Source organism: Triturus cristatus, chromosome 1_2 (genome assembly GCF_964204655.1).
Source record: "Triturus cristatus chromosome 1_2, aTriCri1.1, whole genome shotgun sequence".
Lineage (NCBI taxonomy): Eukaryota > Metazoa > Chordata > Amphibia > Caudata > Salamandridae > Triturus > Triturus cristatus.
This window is the reverse complement of record NC_140580.1, coordinates 201505062-201526793: the sequence shown is the minus strand read 5'-3', so window position 1 is coordinate 201526793 and position 21732 is coordinate 201505062. Positions and strand designations below refer to the sequence as shown.

The 21732-nt window shown below is 48.1% G+C and overlaps 1 protein-coding gene across 1 annotated transcript in view; it reads left to right on the top strand.

The window, feature by feature from the left end:
- Positions 1 to 21732, top strand: part of CFAP58 (cilia and flagella associated protein 58) — a 617117-nt gene that overhangs the window by 235601 nt on the left and 359784 nt on the right. Inside the window, exon 6 of the mRNA XM_085603453.1 lies at positions 18882 to 19019. Coding sequence (XP_085459579.1) covers positions 18882 to 19019 — 138 coding nt within the window. The remainder of the gene's footprint in view (positions 1 to 18881; positions 19020 to 21732) is intronic.

Below are 21732 nucleotides of genomic sequence, written 5' to 3'. Positions count from 1 at the left end.
CCCTTGAGCTGACCACATCTGAGGGTGTAGGTGACCTTTTCTACGCAGATACCACTATTTCTACCACTCTTAAAAAAGGCAGAAGTCTTCCTTAGCTGTACACACCAGGCAGCTCACTTCCTGCATACCTAATTTCCCACATGTCTGGGAGTGAATGTGCCTGGGGCAGGGGGAGGTCTGTTTTCTACTTTGGTAGACAGGCCTGATGCATATCAGAGAAGGTGTAACCCTTGAAGCTCACTGCCTTGATGTGCCACTTCACTAGCCTTCCTAGGAGGAAGTAGGTGTGACCTTTGTTCCTGCCTCCTGGGAGTGTTCACACTGCCTGGTAGGAGGTCAGAATACTGTCTTGGTGGCAGCAAGTACGAGCTGCCAGCCAGAGCACAGGGAAGCTGGGTAAACATGTATACAATCTCGAAGGTTACCACCTGGGTGCATGCCACATCACCCTCCACACGAGATTCATATCAGGGGTGCTACAGCATGTTATTTGATACCAAACTCGGCATATTTAAGTGGTACCATAATGGACTTAGCGACCATGGGTCTGCCCAGGTGCAACCCCATGTTATCCTATGGACCACCTATCACTTATAGTGTACTTTAATGGTAAAGGCCACTATAGAGACATATAAATTTGCACTTACATGCCCACACCTTTACTATAAGGCCTCCGGGGCTCAAGAGACCTTTCTTAGGGGTGACTGACATATATTAAAAGCAGTGCATTGGCCTTGCTACACATGGTGAGGGCAAAGTCGTAATGTAGCAGTCACACTGTTTCTGCAGTCTGCAATGGCAGGCCTGCTGTCAGTAGTTTACTTGGGCCACTCACGGTGGTCCAAACAGTGTTGCAGGCCCTGGGGACTACTTTAACACCCATGCCCTGGGTACCACAGGTACCGTATACCAGGGACTTATAAGGGGGTAAAGCCTTTGACAATTGGGATTGCTAATTTACACATAACAGTTTTAGGGAGCAAGCACTGGCATCAGGCCTGGACACCAGGCTCCAGCTCGTTTATGGAGTCATAGCCATCAGCATTGGCGCACAAAAGGGTAGGGTGGGGGAGGCGCTAGAGAGCCCACAGCCAGATGGCCGCACATTAGTGCAGATCTGCCAGCCCAGACTCCAATTCACCTAATATCCGGGTCATAATACAACATCCGAGATACTGGGAGTGCGATAGATACCCCGCATACAATCGTTGCCACTGTGAAGGAGTCTGATTGTGGCGTGGCCAGATAAAAGATAAGAACGGAACTTGATGGGCAAGTGCCTCACCACCCAAAATGGCAGCGCTTGGCTTGAGAGAATAGCAGCGTGTCCCACGGGTGCGTGTTGGTGCCCGGGACAAGGAGTGAAGCGAGGAGCTGCTTGCCGGTCGGGCCCGCGGCCCCAACGGATGGAGGTGCTGCCACAGTGGTGCGGCTGAGGGCCGTGGATCGCTAGCGTGCGCCGACCTCCAGCCATGGCACTGCCTGAGGTCTTGCTGAGCGGCGACTGCAGACCACTGCATGGGCGTCCCTGGGCTACTGACCTTCGGGTCTGAACCAGGCCTCGGCGGGGACAACTTGGAGCTGCGCGGAGGATTTGAGGTGAGGTGACTGCTGGCATACTCTGATGCCTGCTGTGCTTGGCACTCTGGAGGATGCTTTGCTGGTTTGTGGCGACCCGTGAGGCCTCCCTTCCTCTCCGGCCTGGAGCGCTGCAGCTGCTGCATGAGTCTGAACTGAGCTGTGGTGGTGCGGCGCGGCAATAAAGAGCTCGTCCACCTGGGGCTGATGTGTTGGGGCCTTCTCGTTGAATGGTGATCCGCACGTCACCCCCCTTCTATCTCCCTTGGTCGCCTGCGCCCTCACAACCTGTATATACTGTGGATGCTCTAAAGGAGTGCAAAGGAACCCAGAGACAATGTAGTGCACACTCCTGACATTGGACTTGCAAAACATAGCCCTCCCTCAACTACTGCTGCAGGCCCACGGTACCAGGACACAGGAGGAGGGCCGCTCAGACCCCTGGCTCACTGTGGAACAGAATTATTTATTTATTTGTTTTTTAAAGTAGGTTTTTATTGGGTAGAAGCAGTATAGTACAAGATCTGCAGCTCAAAAAAGTGCTATAAAGATACTCCCCCCCTACTTCAATAATGCGATAGCAAACAATATAACAATGTACATACGATAAAACATCACAGTCAATGATACGTTTTTCCTGAGTGTTCTCCGTGTTACATACATAGGTACAGAATACCACAAACTCTTCCCAGTATTGTATTGTCCGAGTGTTTCTTAGCATTCAAAAAAGAAAGACACCAGAACATGTGTGACTATTCCGAGCTTAGTTCGCTCTGTGCCTGAAGGTATTCCCTAAGAGGAGCCCATATAGCCTTGGAACGAGAGGACGTTGGCAATTCCTCCAGCTGTTTACGGCAGTAAACCATGTCCTTAAGCCACAGATCAGCTTTCGGGCTCAGTCGGCTGTCCCACGTGAATAAGACTCGCCGTTTAGCTACCAGCAGGGCTATTCTGATGAACTTGCCCCTCACCACTGTCAACTGGGGGACATGTCCAAGCAGACTCACCAGTGACGCAACCTGAAGCACCTGACCAGTCATGATATTGATAAGACCAATCATCTGTTCCCAATATTGGCACACCCTCACACACATATTGCCATGCCAGATGGAGAAAGTCCGCCCCATCCAACCCGTATCTCTTGCAAGAGGCCGACTCTCGCAAACCCATTCTGTGCAGCTTTTTAGGAGTGTAGTACACTTGATGAATACATTTTAGATGAATAACAAACAGGGGGGTGTTATTTGTTCTGTCAGGTTATTTCTGAGCGCTCTCTTTATTTACGTTCTCGTGTGAGCTTAAATATATCTGAAACGGTGCCACAGGAGAGGGAGAAATACCCCTAAACCCTCTAGTGGTGGGCCACAGCCCACTATACAGACATAACACAAACTGTGCACACGTTAAATTCAGTGTATAATGCGTATAATGGTTATGTGTGTGCACATAACCACACGCGGAGATAATCAGGCTGTGACTTTTGGATGTACTCGTCTTAGAGTCGAGGCAATTCAAATCGGCTTTACTTGGACGGCCGTATTGTTTCGGATTATTTGTTTCCTACAATTGCATCATTGAATACTCCCGGTCTGCATGAATGATAAGACCTACTGGGTCAGAATTATCACCAGGTTTGAGGTCTGATACATTCGCCATACTTAGAGAAGCCCTGAAGAAGTCTGGGGTTCTTGTGCCCCTTGACGAAACACGTGTTGGCTGGCTGGAATATCTGAACTCTCCATAAACAGAAAGACTGAATTTACCTCTTTGTCTTGTGGTCCCTTGCTTTCTTCAGTTGTTTTGTTATTTGGATTTGTTTTGAAACAATATGCTATTACGCATTATACACTGAATTTAATGTGTGCACAGTTTGTGTTCTGACATTTTAGATGAATGATACGCAAGTTGCAGTTCGACGTTAACATACAAATCTGTTTCCATTCTGTGTCAGTGATCGGCGGCACCTCTACCGTGTTCCATCTCTCCAAACTTTTGTCCACCCCATGAACTGTGTCCCCCTCAACTGCTTTATACAATTTGGTTTCCAACTTCTTTCGATTTGGGGCTAGTAGTATCATTGCAGCGCCTGTAACGTTTCTGGTTCCTACCGGAAAACTAGTGTAGTGATCTTTCATTGCTCGTCGGAGTCTATAACAAGTGTACTGAAATAATAGTGTGGGATTTTGTATGTAGGCTAAATCACTGCTCGCGATATACCTCCCTCCTGGATATAAATCACTCATGAGTGTAATGCCTGCCTCTCCGAGAGCCGTGACAGGGCCGCGCTCACAGGCTACTGATAGGGCAGCATGCCCTGCAATGGGTAATGCTGGGGCGTACAAAGGAAGTTTATGTGTTCGCTTCTCAATCTCTTGCCACGCTGCAATGGTGGCATCTATTGTATTTATCTCAGATTTAGGCGTCTGTCTGCTGGTGTGAGTAATGATGCTCCTCAATGGTACTGGGTGTGCATCTCCTTCCTCTATGGCTACATGCAGAATGAAAGCATAGGGCCTGAACCAGTAATACGCATATTGAGCCTGCCCACATAAATAATATACATAGAAATCGCTTTGAATCCCCCTTTTTCATAGGTCAACGTCAATGTGTGCCAGCTAATCCTCGGTTGCTTATTCCCCCAGACCAACTTCAGCAGTTGAGTTTGAACCGTTTAAAAAAATGCTTTGTCAATGGGATGGGGATGTTACAAAAGAGATACAAAAATTTAGGGAGAACGACCATCTTGATCAGCGCTATGCGATCTGCCAGGGACAACGGCAAACCAACCCAGCGGTCAATCTGCTGCACTAACAGCGAGTATGTCCTTAAATAATTCTCTCTAATCACTACCTCAATATCTCGGTGAATCCACACCCCTAAGTACTTAACCGGCTCTTCGGACCACATTAGAGGGAATTCGATCTGGGGCGATGATGTGACTAATGTTAGAGGAATAATAACAGATTTTTCCCAATTTATCTGAATACCCGAGAAGAGGCCGAATCTAATATATTCACAAATAACCTGGGAGAGATAGCGTTGCCGTTCCCGAACATACAGGACCATATCGTCCGCATATAGAGAGATTCCAACCGGTCTATTTTGGAAATTCAGAGCAGCAGCCCTGTGGGTCTGTCTAATTTTACCAGCCAGCGGTTCCAAAACTATAGCGAAAAGTTGGGGGGAAAGGGGACAGCCCTGTCTAATGCCGTGTTCCATACAGAAAGGTTCTGATGTAAGTCCACCCACCCTGACCCTCGCTGAGACTTCAGTATATAGAATCTGAATCCCACGTACAAATACGGGAGGAAACCCCATTCTGTTTAAAATGTGCCACATGTATTTCCATTCTATAGAGTCGAAAGCTTTCGCAGCATCTAACAACACTGCGACTGCCGAAAGATCAGGATTGAGCACATGGAACATAGCAAACATGGTGTGAAGATTCAAGGACGTAGAACGGCCCGGTATGAACCCAGCCTGGTCCGGGAGCACAAGGAGTGCCATAATTTTCGCTAATATCTTAGCATCGAGGTTAATCAATGATAACGGGCGGTAGGAGTCGCATCGCGAAGGAGATTTGTCTTTCTTCAACAATGTGACAATTAAGGCTTGCCTCATCGATGGAGGTAGTTTGCCTGATTCGTGAGCCTCTGCATATACTTCAAGTAAGTGGGGGATAAGGAGATCCGCATATGCCTTATAAAATTCTGCTGTTAGGCCATCCGGCCCAGGAGCCTTATTATTGGGCAGAGAGAAAATCGCTTCCCTGACATCGCTCTCTTCTATAGGCAGACTTAAATATTTCCTGTGATCATCAGACAGCCATGCACAGGCCGTGTCCCCTAGGTAATCATCCATCGCTTTGTCCGTCATGCCTTCTCGAGTAGTATATAGGGAAGCGTAGAAACTACGAAATTGCTCTACTATAGCGCTTTGAGAATAATGAGCCACCCCATCACCGTTGATTATCTGATCGATCGGGGGATTGTTTAGGCGTTCTGTAAGTCTATTTATTAGCACTCTCCCTGGTCTACCCCCCTCACCATAGGCCCTGGCTACATGCCTCTTGGACATATATTTCATTTCTGTGTCCGCTAAAGAGTTATATTCCTCTACATGTTCATGTATTCTGGCCAAAACCTCAGCGGATGGTGCACTGTTATGTTGGGATTCTAGATCCCTAAGCTGCTGTTCAATCTTATGTAATTGTCCTCGTATAGCTTTAAGAATTCCCGCTGAGGTACTTATACAAATCCCTCTTATCGTCGCCTTGAAGGCGTCCCACAGAATCGCCTGACTGTCAACAGAGCCCACATTCTGCTCAAAGTACTGTGTAATAGCAGTCTTAATACTCTCAACATAAAGCGGGTCTAACAGTGCGTCTGCTCGGAAGCGCCATGTGAATGGCCGATGCGGGTTTTCCGGTATGAGCATGTCCAGCACCACAGGGTTATGGTCAGACAGAGTCCGCAGGAGCGCGTGGACTCCCTCTACCCAGCCATTAGCTTCTTCATTGAGCAGCCAGTAATCCAGCCGAGACAAGCTGCTAAATGCTGAGGTTATGTGCGTACCTTCTAGGACACCCTCGTTTCGCAGGTGCCAGGCATCCACTAGTCCCATTTCTACCATAACATCACGGATACATTGTGCCACTTTAACCATGCGTGCCCCTGCCGGGTTGGATTTATCCACGCGTGGGTCAAGGTGTGTATTGAGGTCACCCCCCCAAATAAGTGCAGTCTCCGGCCAGGCTCGCAGAGCACTAATCATTGTCAGGAAGGGCGTAGCATCATCCACCACTGGGCCATATGTATTGATTATCGTCACCAATACTCTACCCAGCTTGCCCTGTACCATAGCCCAGCGGCCCTCGCTATCTACGCAAGTCTTTACAGGTGTGAATGGCACCCCCTTCTTGATTAAAATAAGAACCCCCCTCGCATATGTGGAGTACGATGAAGCAAGACGATAGGTCGCCCATCTTTTAGTGTGCTTATGTAAGTGAGTTTCTTGCAGCAGAGCAATTTGCACCCCATGCCTGTCCAGTTGCGCCAACACTTGCCTGGTCTTCTTAGGTGTATTTAACCCTCGGACATTCCAAGTCATACATTTATACGATGCACCCTTCATCTATAGCGAGAAACCAGACAGAATTCGTAGTACCCCGATCAACAGATATGCATACAAAGCCACACAGAGTTAAAGTTTCAAAGCTTCTCCAATTGGTGCGCCAAAGACTGGAAAAATTAAAACAATCCCCCCCACCCCCCACCCACTTCAGCAACCCCAATTCGCTAAAGACCTGCCCCATAGAAACCTTCCGCCCCAACAAAATTAACAAACCATGATATCCCAGGTGGGGAATACCCATTGGGGGCGTAGCGGCATGATCCACTCCCAGATCTACTAGGGAGGGGGCCGCCAGTATTCAGTAACTTCCCACCACCATAGCCATATCATTATTCACACCAAATTCACATTAGGTAAAGCCGTATATTAAGACCCCCGCAAACACCCAAAGGCTAGCGCGGGGCAAGGGAGCATACAGTCACTCCCCCAGCCCTTCGCATGCAGAATCAAGCACTTACGCAGTGAAACTAGAACACAAAAAGAACAGCCATGGTACAGACTGCAGCCTACGCACATATCAAAATTCAAAACAGCAGAGCAAATATAGGATGACAGCAAAGCAGTTAGCAAACAAGCAAGCGATTCAGACGATCCACACAGTCCATATAGTCTGAGAGGTGGACCAAGTCCACGTGCGGGGCAAAGCCCCTCTTACTGTTCAGTCATCGATGTCTGATGTCTGTTCCGAGGATTTCTGCTGATGTTTCAGGGACTTGGCGTGTTCCATCGCGAGCTTAGGACTCGTGAAAATCTTGCCATCTGCTGCCTCTCCAATGCGCAGCCTGGCTGGATAGAGCATCGCGTACGGGATCCGGTCCTTGATCAATACCTTCTTGACATTTTGAAATTCCTTCCGCGCTGCCTGCACATTTGCTGTAAAATACGGATAAAAGGACAGAACATTATTTTGGTAGGTCGTTGTGCCCTTTCGACGCGTTGTGCGCAGGATAGTGTCACGGTCCCTAAAATTTAACAGCCTGGCAATTATTGGCCTCGGAGAAGCGCCAGGAGGAGCCAAAGCTCTGTGAGCACGTTCAACCGCGAAGAGGGTAGATAAGTGGTCAGCTCCATATATTGCGTGAAACATCTCCTCCATATAATCCTCCAGTCGCCCAAAGTTCGTAGACTCCGGAAGGCCCAATACGCGAATGTTATTGCGCCTTGAGCGCGCTTCAATATCCTCATTCTTTGCTTGAATGACAGCTAGGATTTTCGTAATGTCTGATGTCTTTGCGGCGACCTGTTGTAGGCCCTCCTCCGCATCGGAAATGCGTTGTTCCGCATCTCCGAGTCGCGCCGCCTGCTTGTCCAGCTTGGCAGAAAAATGATCCACTCTACCGTTTAGAGCCTCAATCTTGGCATCTATTGCTTGGAGACTTTTGTGAATCGCTGCAAGCAATTTCTCCAACGCTGTAGGGGACTGCGCAGAATCCAATTCCGAAGTTTGCGCCGATTTGGGTCCCTGTCGCAGCTCAAACGTGAGACGCGGTTGACTCTTCTCCGATTTGCCCATGATGCCTCCCTCCTGCCAGTCCGATTTACACAATAGCCAAGAAGTGCCACCTCCCTCTCTCAGCCGCAGACCGACCCCAGCTGAGCACCAGCCAGTACACAGGCGGCGTGATCAGGAAGAGACTTCCGGAAAAAGTCCTCCACAGAATCTCAGGCTCTTTATCCACACAGGTATAGCGCATGGGGTGGAAGGGGGGGGGGGCGGCAGCCAGCTCGTCACATCCAGCGTGTTATGCCCCAGTGTACTCAAGGCGGCAACTTCTAGCTCCCATCGAGGACCCGCAGGAAGTGCGATATGTCAGCTATACAGTTTTGTCCCACAGCAGTAATAGAGAGAGGGGGGGGCGGGGGCACCCACGCCAGAGAAGAGGAAGCTGACTCCACACGAGGGCACCGTTCCGATACCTATCCACGGCCCGACTCTCCAGCTCCCAGTCCAGCCAGTTCATTCTAGCACCGCCCGCCTCGCCGCATCCGACTGCGGCCCCCTCCGCTACTTTTTCCAGGCACCTGCAGGCAACGAAACAACGGCTGAGCCGCACACTCTATAGTCACATGAAGGGAGATGAGAGAAGGATATCCCAGCAGGGCCGCACCGCGGCAGGAGAAAGCCGCCCAGAGCCCCCGCGGCCTGCTCCGGCAGTCTGCGCCGGCCGCTAGCGTAGGTCCAAGTCCCCAGGCACCGCGCTCAGGTCCCCCGCTCCCCTCCGGCACCCACCAGCTCAGGTGAAAGCGCCGAGTCCAGCTGCGAAGGCAGAGTCACCGCAGGCAGCGCTCCCCGCCTCTCGCTCCGGGCCGCCCAGCGTGACAGTCGATGGGGAACATGCAACTCCAATACACGGCGATCTGAACTTCCGATCTCAGCACGCCACCATTACCGCCACTCCGGCACTTCTCGTTCACCGCCGATCCTCCCAGATTAGGCACAACTCAGCTCAAATTACATCGCCACAGAGGTCTCGGCGTCAGCAAGGCAGTTCCATAAGGCTGAGCAGCAAATAGCTCGATGGGGGAAGGATATAGTCAGGATAGTTATCGGCGGCCGGCAGAGCAACACTAAAGTGCGGCCATCTTGCCGAGCACCAAGCCACGCCCCCTGTGGAACGGAATTAACACCTCTTTGCACCTGGCACATAGATCACCATTCATCCCCCATGGGGAAGGCGTAAAAGCAGCAGTCCTGACTTACTTTCGAGGCAAAACGGACATCCAAACCCTCACAGTATGTGAACTCCAACTCTGAGCAGGAGTCGCCACCCTAGACTGGAGCATCCTTGGAAGCTAACCTGCTGGCTATGCAGCAGAGCCCTCAATATCCTCATGGACACCATGGCTGAAACACTTGACAAGCATGCCGCCTGCCTTGCCACAGCAGGGCTACGCATATCCGAAACTGAAGACGACCTACGAGCACTAACTCGTAAACAGATGAACATGGATACAATTTTAGCTGTCTTCCAGGCCAAGAACAAGGACTTGGAGGCAGGCTTGCGCCGCAATAACTTGCGCATAATGGGCATTCCAGAGTCCACAAATACCAGCCGACTAGAAAACTATGTGGAGAAAATGCTAAGAGAGGTGTTTGGAAGCAAGCAAATGTCAGCAGTACTAATTGTAGAATGTGCATACAGATCCCTGCAAGCGCGGTCTCCACCACCATTGCACCTCTCCACGCTCTTATGTGAATACTACGGATGCTGGGGACTAATGTACTTTGCCTAATGCCACCAAAATTTCTTGCAGATAAGTTGTAAGATGTCTGATGATATGCATTGAACCTTTGTAATACACTGTGTTCGTATAACGTGGTGTGCCTGCAATTGCAGGGCATGTCGTGGCCCGTTGATGAACTAATAGGCAGCCCTACGCTAGAGCACATAGCTTACAATGTCATACTAGATGCCATTCAATGACTTATAATTAATGATAGGGGTTGTTCTCCCCTATGATAACCTGCTCTATGGCCCGGCAATGATTATTAATTTCCTGGCCCCCTCTGTTCCTTCAGAGGGTTGTTGGCATTTTGCTCTCCCCGAGAGGGTACACCCCATTAGGCTAAGATGTGTGTGACTAATGTGTGTTTCAATGTATTGTGAGTTTTTATTGCATTGGGGATGGCTTTGGCAAGTTTTTTACGCTGAAGTGAGAGGGGGGTGGATATGCTGTACCTTTGTTGAGAATCAGTGTACATGCTACTTAGCAATCGAATATACTGACACGCTCCCTGCCTCGCAAAACCCACACTAGTCATGAAGATGCAGACCTAGAGGGCATGAGTGCAGTGGGTGGTGCCCTCAATTTCTCACCTGGAACGTACAATGAATTCATACAGGAGACTCATCTTACTGTGCAATCGGTCTCCAGGATCGGGACGAGGTGGGCAAACACGAGACTGGCCTCCTCCTATTCTAGGGGAGTTCTCATCCTGGTCAGTAGAGCCCCTTTAGCACGCTCCATTCCGAGACGGACAATAAAGGAAGATACATCATTTGGCAGGTCAACTGTGGTGGGACGGGACTGACCCTAATCAACATATATGGTCCTAATATTGATGACCCCGAAATATACACCACTCTCTGCACCCGAATATATTACCTACAACCGTCCACTATCCTCTAGGGTGGAGACTTTAACTTCCCACTAGACCCTCACATGGACAGATCTGCCGCCGCCTTGGGACAGGATCACCAGGCGGCCAAAGTACTTAGAGAGGGAATGGTAGACTACAGACTCACTGATGTTTGTCGAGTTCACCACCCAGGAGGCCGAGAAGGCACGTTCATCTCTCCTGCGCACAACATGTGGTCACAACTGGATTACTGGTTGGTGTCCGAGGAGGCCAGCACATGGGTGGTGGACGTTCATCACCTACCCAGAACGCTGTCGGATCACTCTCCTTTTTTCTTGTCTCTGGCGCTTCCATCCATGGCACCTCAACCCTTTCAATGGAGATTGCAGACCAGCGCCCTTTTAGATGCAATTTTTAGAGACGGGGTGTGAAAGGCAACTATGCAATATTTCGATGAAAACAAAGGCTCGGTACTAACCATTACCACCCCGGATGGGGTATGATGTCACAAATCCCAGGTGATCCTAAATAGCTTCGTTGATTTTTATACAAAATTATACAGCACAGGTCCCTCTGCGAATGAGCCTGAAACAACAATATATCTTAATGACATTGCACTGGTGTGGCTGTCGCTGCGGCAGAGGGAATTTCTGAGCTAGCCAATATTGGCAGAGGAGGTTGGTGACGGCATAAGTGTATTACCAAATGGGAAAATGCCTGGAGGTGATGGCCTTCCTGGCACATTTTATAAGGTGTTCGCAGAGATACTTATACCTCACCTCATGGAGATGTTCCAGGAGGCATATGAGAGCCACTCGCTACCTCCTACCCTGCAGGAGGCACTGTTAATTGCACTACTGAAACCAGGCAAAGCACCCGAGAAGGTCGATTCATGTTGTCCACTACTATTAATCAACACTGATGTCAAAATCCTCGTGAAAAACATTGCATCCCGACTGCAACTCCTGTTGCTGTCCATGGTCCTGCCAGACCAGGGTGGATTTGTCCTCTCGCGATCCACCACTCACAACCTCCACACGCTATTTGCAGTTTTGCATCAATTGAACCCATCATTGCCAGCCGCGGGGCCTTCATCGATGCTGCAAAGACGTTCGATTCTGTACAATGGCCATACTTGTCCACTGTACTGACTCGGTGGGAGTGCCGCCGACCTTCATACACTGGATCCGCCTACTATACTCCGATCCAATTGCTCAAATCCGGGTGAACGGCATAATTTCCGACCCCATACGTATCTGTAGGGAAACGTGGCAGGGATGGCCGCTCTCCCTGATCTATTTGCCCTAGCACTGAAGCCCCTCTCTTGCATCATTAGACAAAAACACTCGTTCGCAGCCCTACACTTTCGTCAACACCCCCTGGCCATCTCCCTATACTCTGATGATATGGTGGTGTATGTGAGAGACCCGAGGATGAACCTGGATCCAATGGTGCTTGAGTACGTTAAATATGAATGGTACTCTGGCCTGAGCATTAACTGGTCCAAATCAGTCATCTTCCAGCTGATCCCTGCCACAGCACCCCATGTACTAGAAAACCCATTCAAGTGGTGTTCAGAACCACTAAAATACTTGGGGTATGGCTACATTGAGACACTGAAGTCGTGATCTGCCAAAGTTATAGCACTGCTATCTCGAAACTGCAAGATCAAGTAGCCCGCTGGACCCTCCTCCCTCTGTTGCTAGCGGACTGGCTGGCACTCATAAAAATGGTTGTGTTACCTAAGTTTTTATACCTTTTTATAACTATCTCATTCCATTGACACAGGCCTTCTTTAAATAGCTACAATCCTGCTGGATGACCCTAACTTGGGCTGGTACACAAGCCAGAGTTAGCTGGCAGACGCTCACACTCCCCTACATCCATGGAGGATTTTACGCCCCGGATTTTCACCTATGTTACTTGTGCGCCCAAGCCACTTTGCCCACTACTGGTTTCACCCCCAACGATAAATGTCCCACACCCCTATCAAACACGATGAAGCTTACCCAATCCCTCTTACTGCTGTCCTACAGCATGTACCACTTACAACTACGCTCAAAATAATCGGCCCATTAAACAGCACGACTAGAGCATGGCAGGCATTAGCTGTACGTGCGGGAAAGACTCCACTGTATGAGCCATCCTTACCCCTACTACACCACCCATCCTTATCAGTCATGAAGGAGCCAGGGGCACCAGCCATACCAAGGGAGCGGGGCTGCGGGTCATGGGGGACTCATTCCCCGAAGGATCCTTCATCACGTCCATGGAGTTTGGGGGGCATCTGGACTTCACACCCCTACAAAATGTTGTGTATTACATACTGCAAGCAGCTATGAAAGCCTTACACCCCACCTTTCCACAGGAACCACCCACAATTCGATCCTTAAAAACCCTACTCTCATGTACAGACCGGAAAATACTCATCACCAGACTATACGACTCCTCCCAGACCGAACACAGTGGGTGTACAGACATGGCCAGAGATAAAAGGAACAAGACCTCAGACGACCCATTGACTCAGACAGAATGGGAATTCTGCTGTACTCTATTAGACAAACTCACGTCCAATTGCAATCTCAGGATCATCCATTTTAAATATCGGCAGCAGGCCTATTACTCTCCCCTTCAACTGTACAAATTTGGGCTGCGGTCGGCGGTGTCCTTTGTGCGATCTGGGCACGCTGAGGCAGATTTTTTCCATCAGGCGTGGCTATGCAACCCGGTGGCTCAGTACTGGACACACGTCACACAAACTATATCGATGATAGTAGAGGAGCACGCGGACTGCTCCTCCAAGGTGTGTCTGTCAGACCTTCTCAAATCACTCCAACTGACGAATCGCAAACTAGTAGCAGTGTCACTGTTGTCAGCCAAACGCAAAGTGTCAATGTGTTGGGGCGGGAGGAGGGCACCAAAACACGCAGACTGGTTCCAACACCTGCCATATTGTAAGACTCAGCTTGAAACATAGCCGAGGAACTTTCTCCGTTGTCAAGGCCAAAAGACTTGTGGGTCCACATGCCTCCTATCTGATGTCTTGCACCGCTGAGTCAGGTGACTCACCGGAATGTAACAATCCAAATGTGCACGGTGGGGGGGTTGGGAGGGTATGGGAGTGATCGCAATATGATATTTACGGGGTTGCTATGCCAGAGTCTCTTTGGGTTTTTGTTCTGTGATTGTATTCTTGGCATTGGAAAAACTTTCAATAAAAAATATACATAAAAGGGGGGGGGGGTGACCATACACAAAAGGCACTTTTCTACATAAAGAAAGTTTTAGACAAATATAGGGCAACACATAGATAGACGATGCCTTATGCACAACTGTAAAAGTGGGTTGTAGTTTGATAAATAGATTTACAGATATACTATTCAGTTTTGTAATGTATCGGTGGAGATAAAATTAGCACTTTTACAGAATTTTGGGATACACCAGTGTGGCTTGCATTTGTTATTCCTTTCTATCAAACCGCCAACATTTTTACTAAAAATAACACTACTTTGTGCATAATCCAATATGGTATTTCATTATGAATAAGCATGATTTTTAGGTCTCGCCTGACCTAGCGCATGCGCTGGTCTGGCGAGACTTATTGACAGGGCTCCAAAACGTGCTACCAGGCCAGCCTAGAGCTACAGTGCATGTGCGCGGGCGCGCGCGCGGTGCTTTGCCGCGATTACTTTCACTTTCTGTTTGATCGCGATCACTTTCGCTGTACGGCCGCTTGGCATAGCTAATAGGTCTCGCTTTTGGAACCTTATAAGTATTTAGTTATGCAACTGTTGCATGGCTAAACACTTATAAGGTCCCAAAGGCGAGACCTATTGGATATGCCAATTCTTGTTTAAATTGCCCTCTCTCTGTTCAACCCCCAATTTATGAGTGGGAACAAAACGAGTGTATTTGTGTATGGCATCATACACATTTGACACCACGTTCTGCAATGAAATAGTGAGCTATCCCCTTTCTGTGAACATGAAAGTCACCTCCATGACTGACCTCATCAGGCACAGAGGTAGAGACATCCATCAGCAGGATGCTCTTAGCGTACTACAGAACAAGAGCTCCGCCCCTTCTGAAACAATGGGTATGGCCGAAGTGGGCAACTTGCTCAGAATGTATAGAACGAAGCCATCAAATGTACACAGCAATGATCTAAAAGTAGATCAAGGGAACAAGGCGAGCGAAGCACTAGACATCCAGTATCCATGAAGGGAGCTGACCATGCTTATTACTTCTTAAGATCACCACTTGGGGTGGGCCATGAGCTTTTGACAGACCATATGTTTGCGCCGTTCCCTTAAATAGTTTATATGTTCTTCCTTTCAGGTCAAGATATATTTTATAGGGTCAAAATCTCACATTTGTAATAGTGAAATTAAAATAGAACTACACTGAATGAGTTATTTATATAATGATTCAAATATAAGCACCATTTTTGTTAGATTATAGAACTTGAAAGTGACAACATGGAGGTTACACTGCTTAATTTGTAAAATAAAGAGTGGTGATGCCCGAAGCTCAACTCCGAAGACCGCTGCTGGTGTAATTGAATGTCAGCTCACAGAATACTAAGGCTGCGCAGTCTTAAATCCACCTTCTGCCTCTTTAATCCACTACGAGACACTCACGGACAAGAAATCTCACTCATCCAGGTTCCTGCTTTCTTCCTTTGTGAGGGTTTTGTCGTCTTTCGCGTCATCTTTCTGATATGTGTATTTTTCCCTCTATTGCAGTTAGTAAGTACCTGATGTAGAAAAATAAGTGCTGGTCCACAAAAATAAGTGCTGGTAGCCCGCACAGGCTAGGGTATGGGCGAGCTGGGCCCAGGCCTGTGGCGCAAGTATTCCAAGGGACACAGCAGGGAGCTGCTTGACTTAATGTCATTCAAACAGCAGTTTGTCCATCCCACTTGGTCTCAATCTGGTCCTGTTAAGGACTTTTGGCCTTATTTATGAAGGCTTGCGATACTTTTTACGGCGCCGTTGCATCACTTTTTGTGACACAGCGGTGACGTAAATAATGTGCCACGTTGCACAATATTTACAAAGTGACGTATCTAAGCAGATGCGTCACTTTGTAAATGCCTGCGCTACATTATACCTACGTCAGGTATAATGTATGGAGTGTGGGCGTTCCCACTTGAGAAAGCCTCGTAGAAGTGGCGTAGTTAAATCTATCAGATTTCACTGCACCACTTCTTGGACGCTACTGCGCCACAACCTTACGTCTGCCTCACAGCAGGCATAAGGGTGATGCAGTGCAATGGAAATAGGCCTCCCCCATGCATTGCTGGAGGTGCATCATGCTTACGACACAACTACAGCAATGCATGGGTTTTTAACAAATGCGAAGAGGGTGAAGGCTATATTACCGCACCTGACAAGTGAATAGTGTCGTTAACATAAACTTCAATAGTGCAGCGAACCGAGGAACACTTCCCTCTGGGCTCCTCAATTAGGAACAAGTCCTGTCATAAATATACATGCAAAGGGGTTCAGCACTATTTAAAAAGAGTCCGTTGCATTGAAAGGAATGTCCAAGACGTCAAAATGATTTTCAAACGAATTATTTTCTTTATTTGATCTTTTCACAGGCATAGAATATCACAGCCTTAATTGCATAAGAAAGCCATAGCCGGTGCGTTTCGTCTCCTGCAAGGAGACTTCTTCAGGGCAAACAAATGACCTATTTCATAGAAATTCTTCAGTTAAGGAAAAAGTATTAGTGTAGATAGGGGCATGTGTAGACCTTCAATCAGTATCGGTTAATACCCGAAAAAAATATGATATCTCTAGCTATTTTCTGGTGGCACTCGCGGATAAATAGAATACTCGTGCGAAAACTTCGTTAAATCTCCCGCTCCACGGTATTCAATACCTAAACGGCATGGTAGCCCGTATCCGTGTTTCTACAATCACTCGAGACTGTAGAAACACGGATACGGGCTACCATGCCGTTTAGGTATTGAATACCGTGGAGCGGGAGATTTAACGAAGATTTCGCACTTCTATTTATCCACGAGTGCCACCAGAAAATAGCTAGAGATATCATATTTTTTTCGGTTATTAACCGATACTGATTGAAGGTCTACACATGCCCCTATCTACACTAATACTTTTTCCTTAACTGAAGAATTTCTATGAAATAGGTCATTTGTTTGCCCTGAAGAAGTCTCCTTGCAGGAGACGAAACGCGTCGGCTATGGCTTTCTTATGCAATTAAGACTGTGATATTCTATGCCTGTGAAAAGATCAAATAAAGAAAAGAATTCATTTGAAAATCATTTTGACGTCTTGGACATTCCTTTCAATACAACGGACTCTTTTTAAATAGTGCTGAACCCCTTTGCATGTACAGCAATGCATGGGTTTTACACCAACAGATACGTCAGGATTCCTGATGTTTCTGTCATTCCTTGCGACATGGTGCGATGTACAATAAATATAGCAAAACCAAAGAGTCTGATGGACGGAGTGTTTAACATTGCAAGCACTCACCCCCCCGTCAACTGATCTGGGTTTAATCCATCGTCATTCTTTACAGCTCACTCCGCCACCCCAGTTCAGACTTGGCCATATGCAAATCAGTCTGACCCTGTGCCTCATGGGAACAGTCCCGCCCGAACTGCCAAGCCATGTCTTCCCTGGATCGGAAACAAGCATCCTGGGGCCGGTTTCTGGCTAATCAGCTGTCATCAGCCAGGCTAGCTTGAATCCAGTGGCAAAGTGAGCAAGGGACCCACGTCTGGGCATACCCTGCCAACTTAGGGCGAACAAAGCAAAACCAAAGGGGATGATGGACGGAGTGTTGAGCATTGCAAGCACTCACCCCCAGTCAACTGATCTGGGTTTAATCCATCATCATTCTTTAGCTCACTCCGCCACCCCAGTTCAGACATGGCCATATGCAAATCAGTCTGACCCTGTGCCTCATGGGAACAGTCAAGCCCGAACTGCCAAGCCATGTCTTCCCTGGACCGGAAATAAGCATCCTGGGACCGGTTTCTGGCTAATCAGCTGTCATCAGCCAGGCTAGCTTGAGTCCAGTGGCAAAGTGAGCAAGGGACCCACGTCTGGGCATACCCTGCCAACTTAGGGCGAACAAAGCAAAACCAATAAATATGGCGCATCCATCGTGTCGCAAGGAGGGCACATTGAAAAGTGTTGCATCGTTGCTTTCGTGCAGCGATGTGACACTTTTCATAAATGAGGCCCTTTGTAATCAGCATTTAACGTACCTCAGCGTAGTTGTTAGCACCCCATCAACCTCCTCCCTTCTATCTCACACCTCCTGCCTTCACACCGCAACGACCACCCCCACCCCACAAGAAACACCCCACTTTCTTTCCGCTAAGGGTGCTCTACTGGTCAGTTTGATTTAGGGCCAGCCCTGTGCACATACAACCACCGGCTCAAATTAAACACTGCCTGGGGCTAGCGATTACACTCACCTTAGCTGTCCACGAATGTGCTAACGAGGCTACTCACCGTATTTGCGTCAGAGTACTCCTGTTTTACATAGCTAATTAGCTCAAAAAGTCCAACATGCTTCACAAATTGCTGTCAATATTGAATCACACTTGTATTAATCTAACAGCTATAAACCAGAATGTTTGAAGAAGATCAGGAAATGGAGTGGGTATGTCCTGTTGGCAGCGCATATGCTGTGAATAACAAACATATGAAACTAAATTTCTTGCTGAGGTCTGAACAACGTCCTTGCTTGCCAGCTGATAAAAGGGCCGTCAGTTTACGCTCATTTGAAATGATTAGAAAGATTTCTGCCAAATGGAAAATGGTTCTTAAAATATTTATCCACCACCTGCAAGTGAGGCCTCTTTGCTTCCGAGGCCCGCAGTCCGCTTCAGATGTTGACATTTCCCCCAGCGATGCAGCTCCCGCGCTTGGACGAGGTTTGGCAGCAACTGCTGCGATAAGGGGCCATTTACATAAAACGAAAGCACTCTGCCGTGCCGGCTGCGCGCTCCAGGATTAAAGTTTCAAGGGAGGGAGGGTTTATGTATTGGGTTACCATATAGACGTCGAGGTTTTATTAACTACTGTCTCACTCTTGCCAGATCTTAAATGAACGCGTTTCCAAAGAACTGGAGCAATTTCAATTGAAGAACGGAAAACTCCAGCAAGAGAACGAAGGACACAGTATAGCGAATGAACAGCTTCTTCAGGAGAACCAGCAGAGGGCGCTAGAGCTCAAAGTAAGTATAACAATGTGAGTTTCGGAACGCTTTATCACCTAACGTGCGCTTGCTCTGGGCTATTTACCTCGTACATTTGGGTATAAAAAAGAAGTCGTGTGCCCCTTTAACGATTTTATTGATACACTGTTGTCTTTGCTAATCAGCAATGAAGTATTACAGACGAGGTTCATTTAGTCTCCTGCACTGTGATTGTTTTTTATTGTTGCACTATTGTCTTTGTTCAGCAATCAAGTACCACAGGCGGTGTTTATTCAGTCTTCTGCACTGTGATTGGATGGGTGTACGGTGGAATGGGACATAGCTGGAGGAGCCCTGAAGCCACCCAGCCCTGTCATTCAGTATTGGGGCGTGGGTACCCTGGTGTGGGTACCCTAGTTACTGTAGAAGGATCTGCCCTTGCAGTGAAAGAACCACACAGTTGGGCCAAAAAGGACATGGGACCAGATGTACGACCTTTCCAGTTTGCCACTTGCAAATTGCGTCGTTTTGTGACTCGCAATTTGCGACTCACAAAATGTGATTTACAACCGTGCCTCAGACAGTTTGTGATTCCCAATGGGGTCGCAAACGGCCTGCATCATTAATATTCATGAGGCAGGTCGCAATTTGCGACCTCAATGGGAATGGCTAGCACTCCCAGGGACGGTGACCTGCTTGGGGATAGCAGGCCACCATGTCTGTGACTGCTTTTTAAATAAAACTTTTTTTTTAATGCAGCCAGTTTCCTTAAAGAAAAATGGGATGCATTTAAAAAAGAAAAATTAAGCGTTTCCATTTCATTTTTTAAGCGTATGCAGTGGTCCGTGGGACCACTGCCTGCTCTTAAAAAATATATTTGCTACCAGTCACAAAGGGGAAGGGGTCCCCTGGGGGCCTCTTCCAGTTTGCGAGTGGCTTACCACCTTTTTGAAATGGGTGGTAAACTGCGAGTGTTTCACGACCTCATTTGCGGTCGCAAAACAATCGGGTCTGGTGGCTCAGTGGAGTAATGCGTCTTCTGCAGGGGCCTGTGTTCGACCTCATGGTCACAGGTTCAAATCCCGGCGGGTCCACTCAGCCTTTCATCCATCTGAGGTCGATAAAATGAGTACCATTGAGTTGGGTAACAATAAACATCTGTTATTCAGCGCCAAGATACCCGTAGTGGTGAACGTGCGCTTTACAAATACACGTGTTATGTTATGTTACATTAAAGTGTAACTCACTATTTGGAAGCGACACCCTTGGCACGCCCCTTCCTAATAGTGAGTCGCAAACCCTATTTTGCGAGTCGTTAATAGGTCAACGACTCACAAATTAGGGTTTGTACAAAGGGCAGACCAATTTTGCAGTCGCAAACGGACCGATTTGCTGTTTGCGACCGCAGAAAATGGCCGTGCACCTGGCCCCTTTTGTTTTCCTATTTATACAGGTGATTGCCCTTCTTGTGGTGTGGGGCCAGCATTCTGGAGCTTTGTGTTACTGTTGTTGATTGAACTTTTATTTATTGTATTTCGGCGATGTTAGGTAAGTCTCTGACCACAAGGCACAAGCCACCCCTAAAAGTCAGCAGTTAACACTTAGAAGATAATCAGGACTCAGGCAGAGCTCCTTGGGTGGATAGAAATCAGCATCTGAAATCCTTGCCCATGAACTAGAGCTAGATGTCTGGATTCCATTAGGCTCTCAGCTTCATAAGACCTCAGTCCCCCAGACCATTCGTACAAGGACCACATGAGGCCATGTCTAGGCCACCACAAAGATGGTGCTGCCCTAGACCAGTCAACAAACAGCTGACAACTTACCCACGTGGCCATGGGCATACCCCTCTTGTCACGTACTAGCCAGACACCTAAACCCAGAACAAGGCCCCAAACTTCCTAAACTCTGAACACACTTAAATGCCCCCTAAAAGAGGGGCTTCCTGGTGAAATGAATGAGGAGGCTAGTCAAACAGACAACTAGCCCTTAAAGAAGGGTAGCCTATATGGCTTGCCATTCACGAGCTTGCTTTCCTCCTTTAGGTTTGTATTATACCCGTTTAGCAACGCTGTAAGGGCACAATATCAGTACAAAGGTCACATCACAAATGACATACCCATTCTCAGATCAGTGGGGTGTAAATTGCATATGCTGGTTGGCAGGTCCTTGTACATCGGGCCATTATGCATCCCTTTGCTCTTGGAAATACTAGTGGTGAAGGGATTGGGAAATGCCTTCGTTGCATCCGTAGTCCCAACGACTGAATCCTCTTTAATGGGTCTCCCACACCCCCAGGGACCCCCTCCCCCCCCCAGTCCTCCCCAGTGGTCTAGTGGTTATTATCCCACACTTGTTGCTTTATCACCTCCTCTTCCCAGTGTTTTCATCTGGGTATCCCAGGTGTCCCAGTGAATGTCTCTTTGCATTGTGCTTATTCTTCCATTTTACAAACACATAAAAAGGCAGTCATCCTATGAATAGTTAAAAGAGGGTAAAGGTCCCATAAGAGGCCTACTGTGTAAATATATACAGCGGAGTTGGTGGTTTCTCGTTGCAGCAAATGTTACCTCAGTTTATCAGTGCAACTGGAGTGAGCCAGTGGCATGGATGGCCGGGGGTAGAGCGTTCTGGGAAGGGCACCTAGCAGATGGAAGGCAGGAGAACGGTGACGTCATTTAGAAGCGCTTGCAGCACTCTAGGCTGCTCCGCACGTCCCTGTACCTCGCCGTGGATGAACCATTCCAGAGTG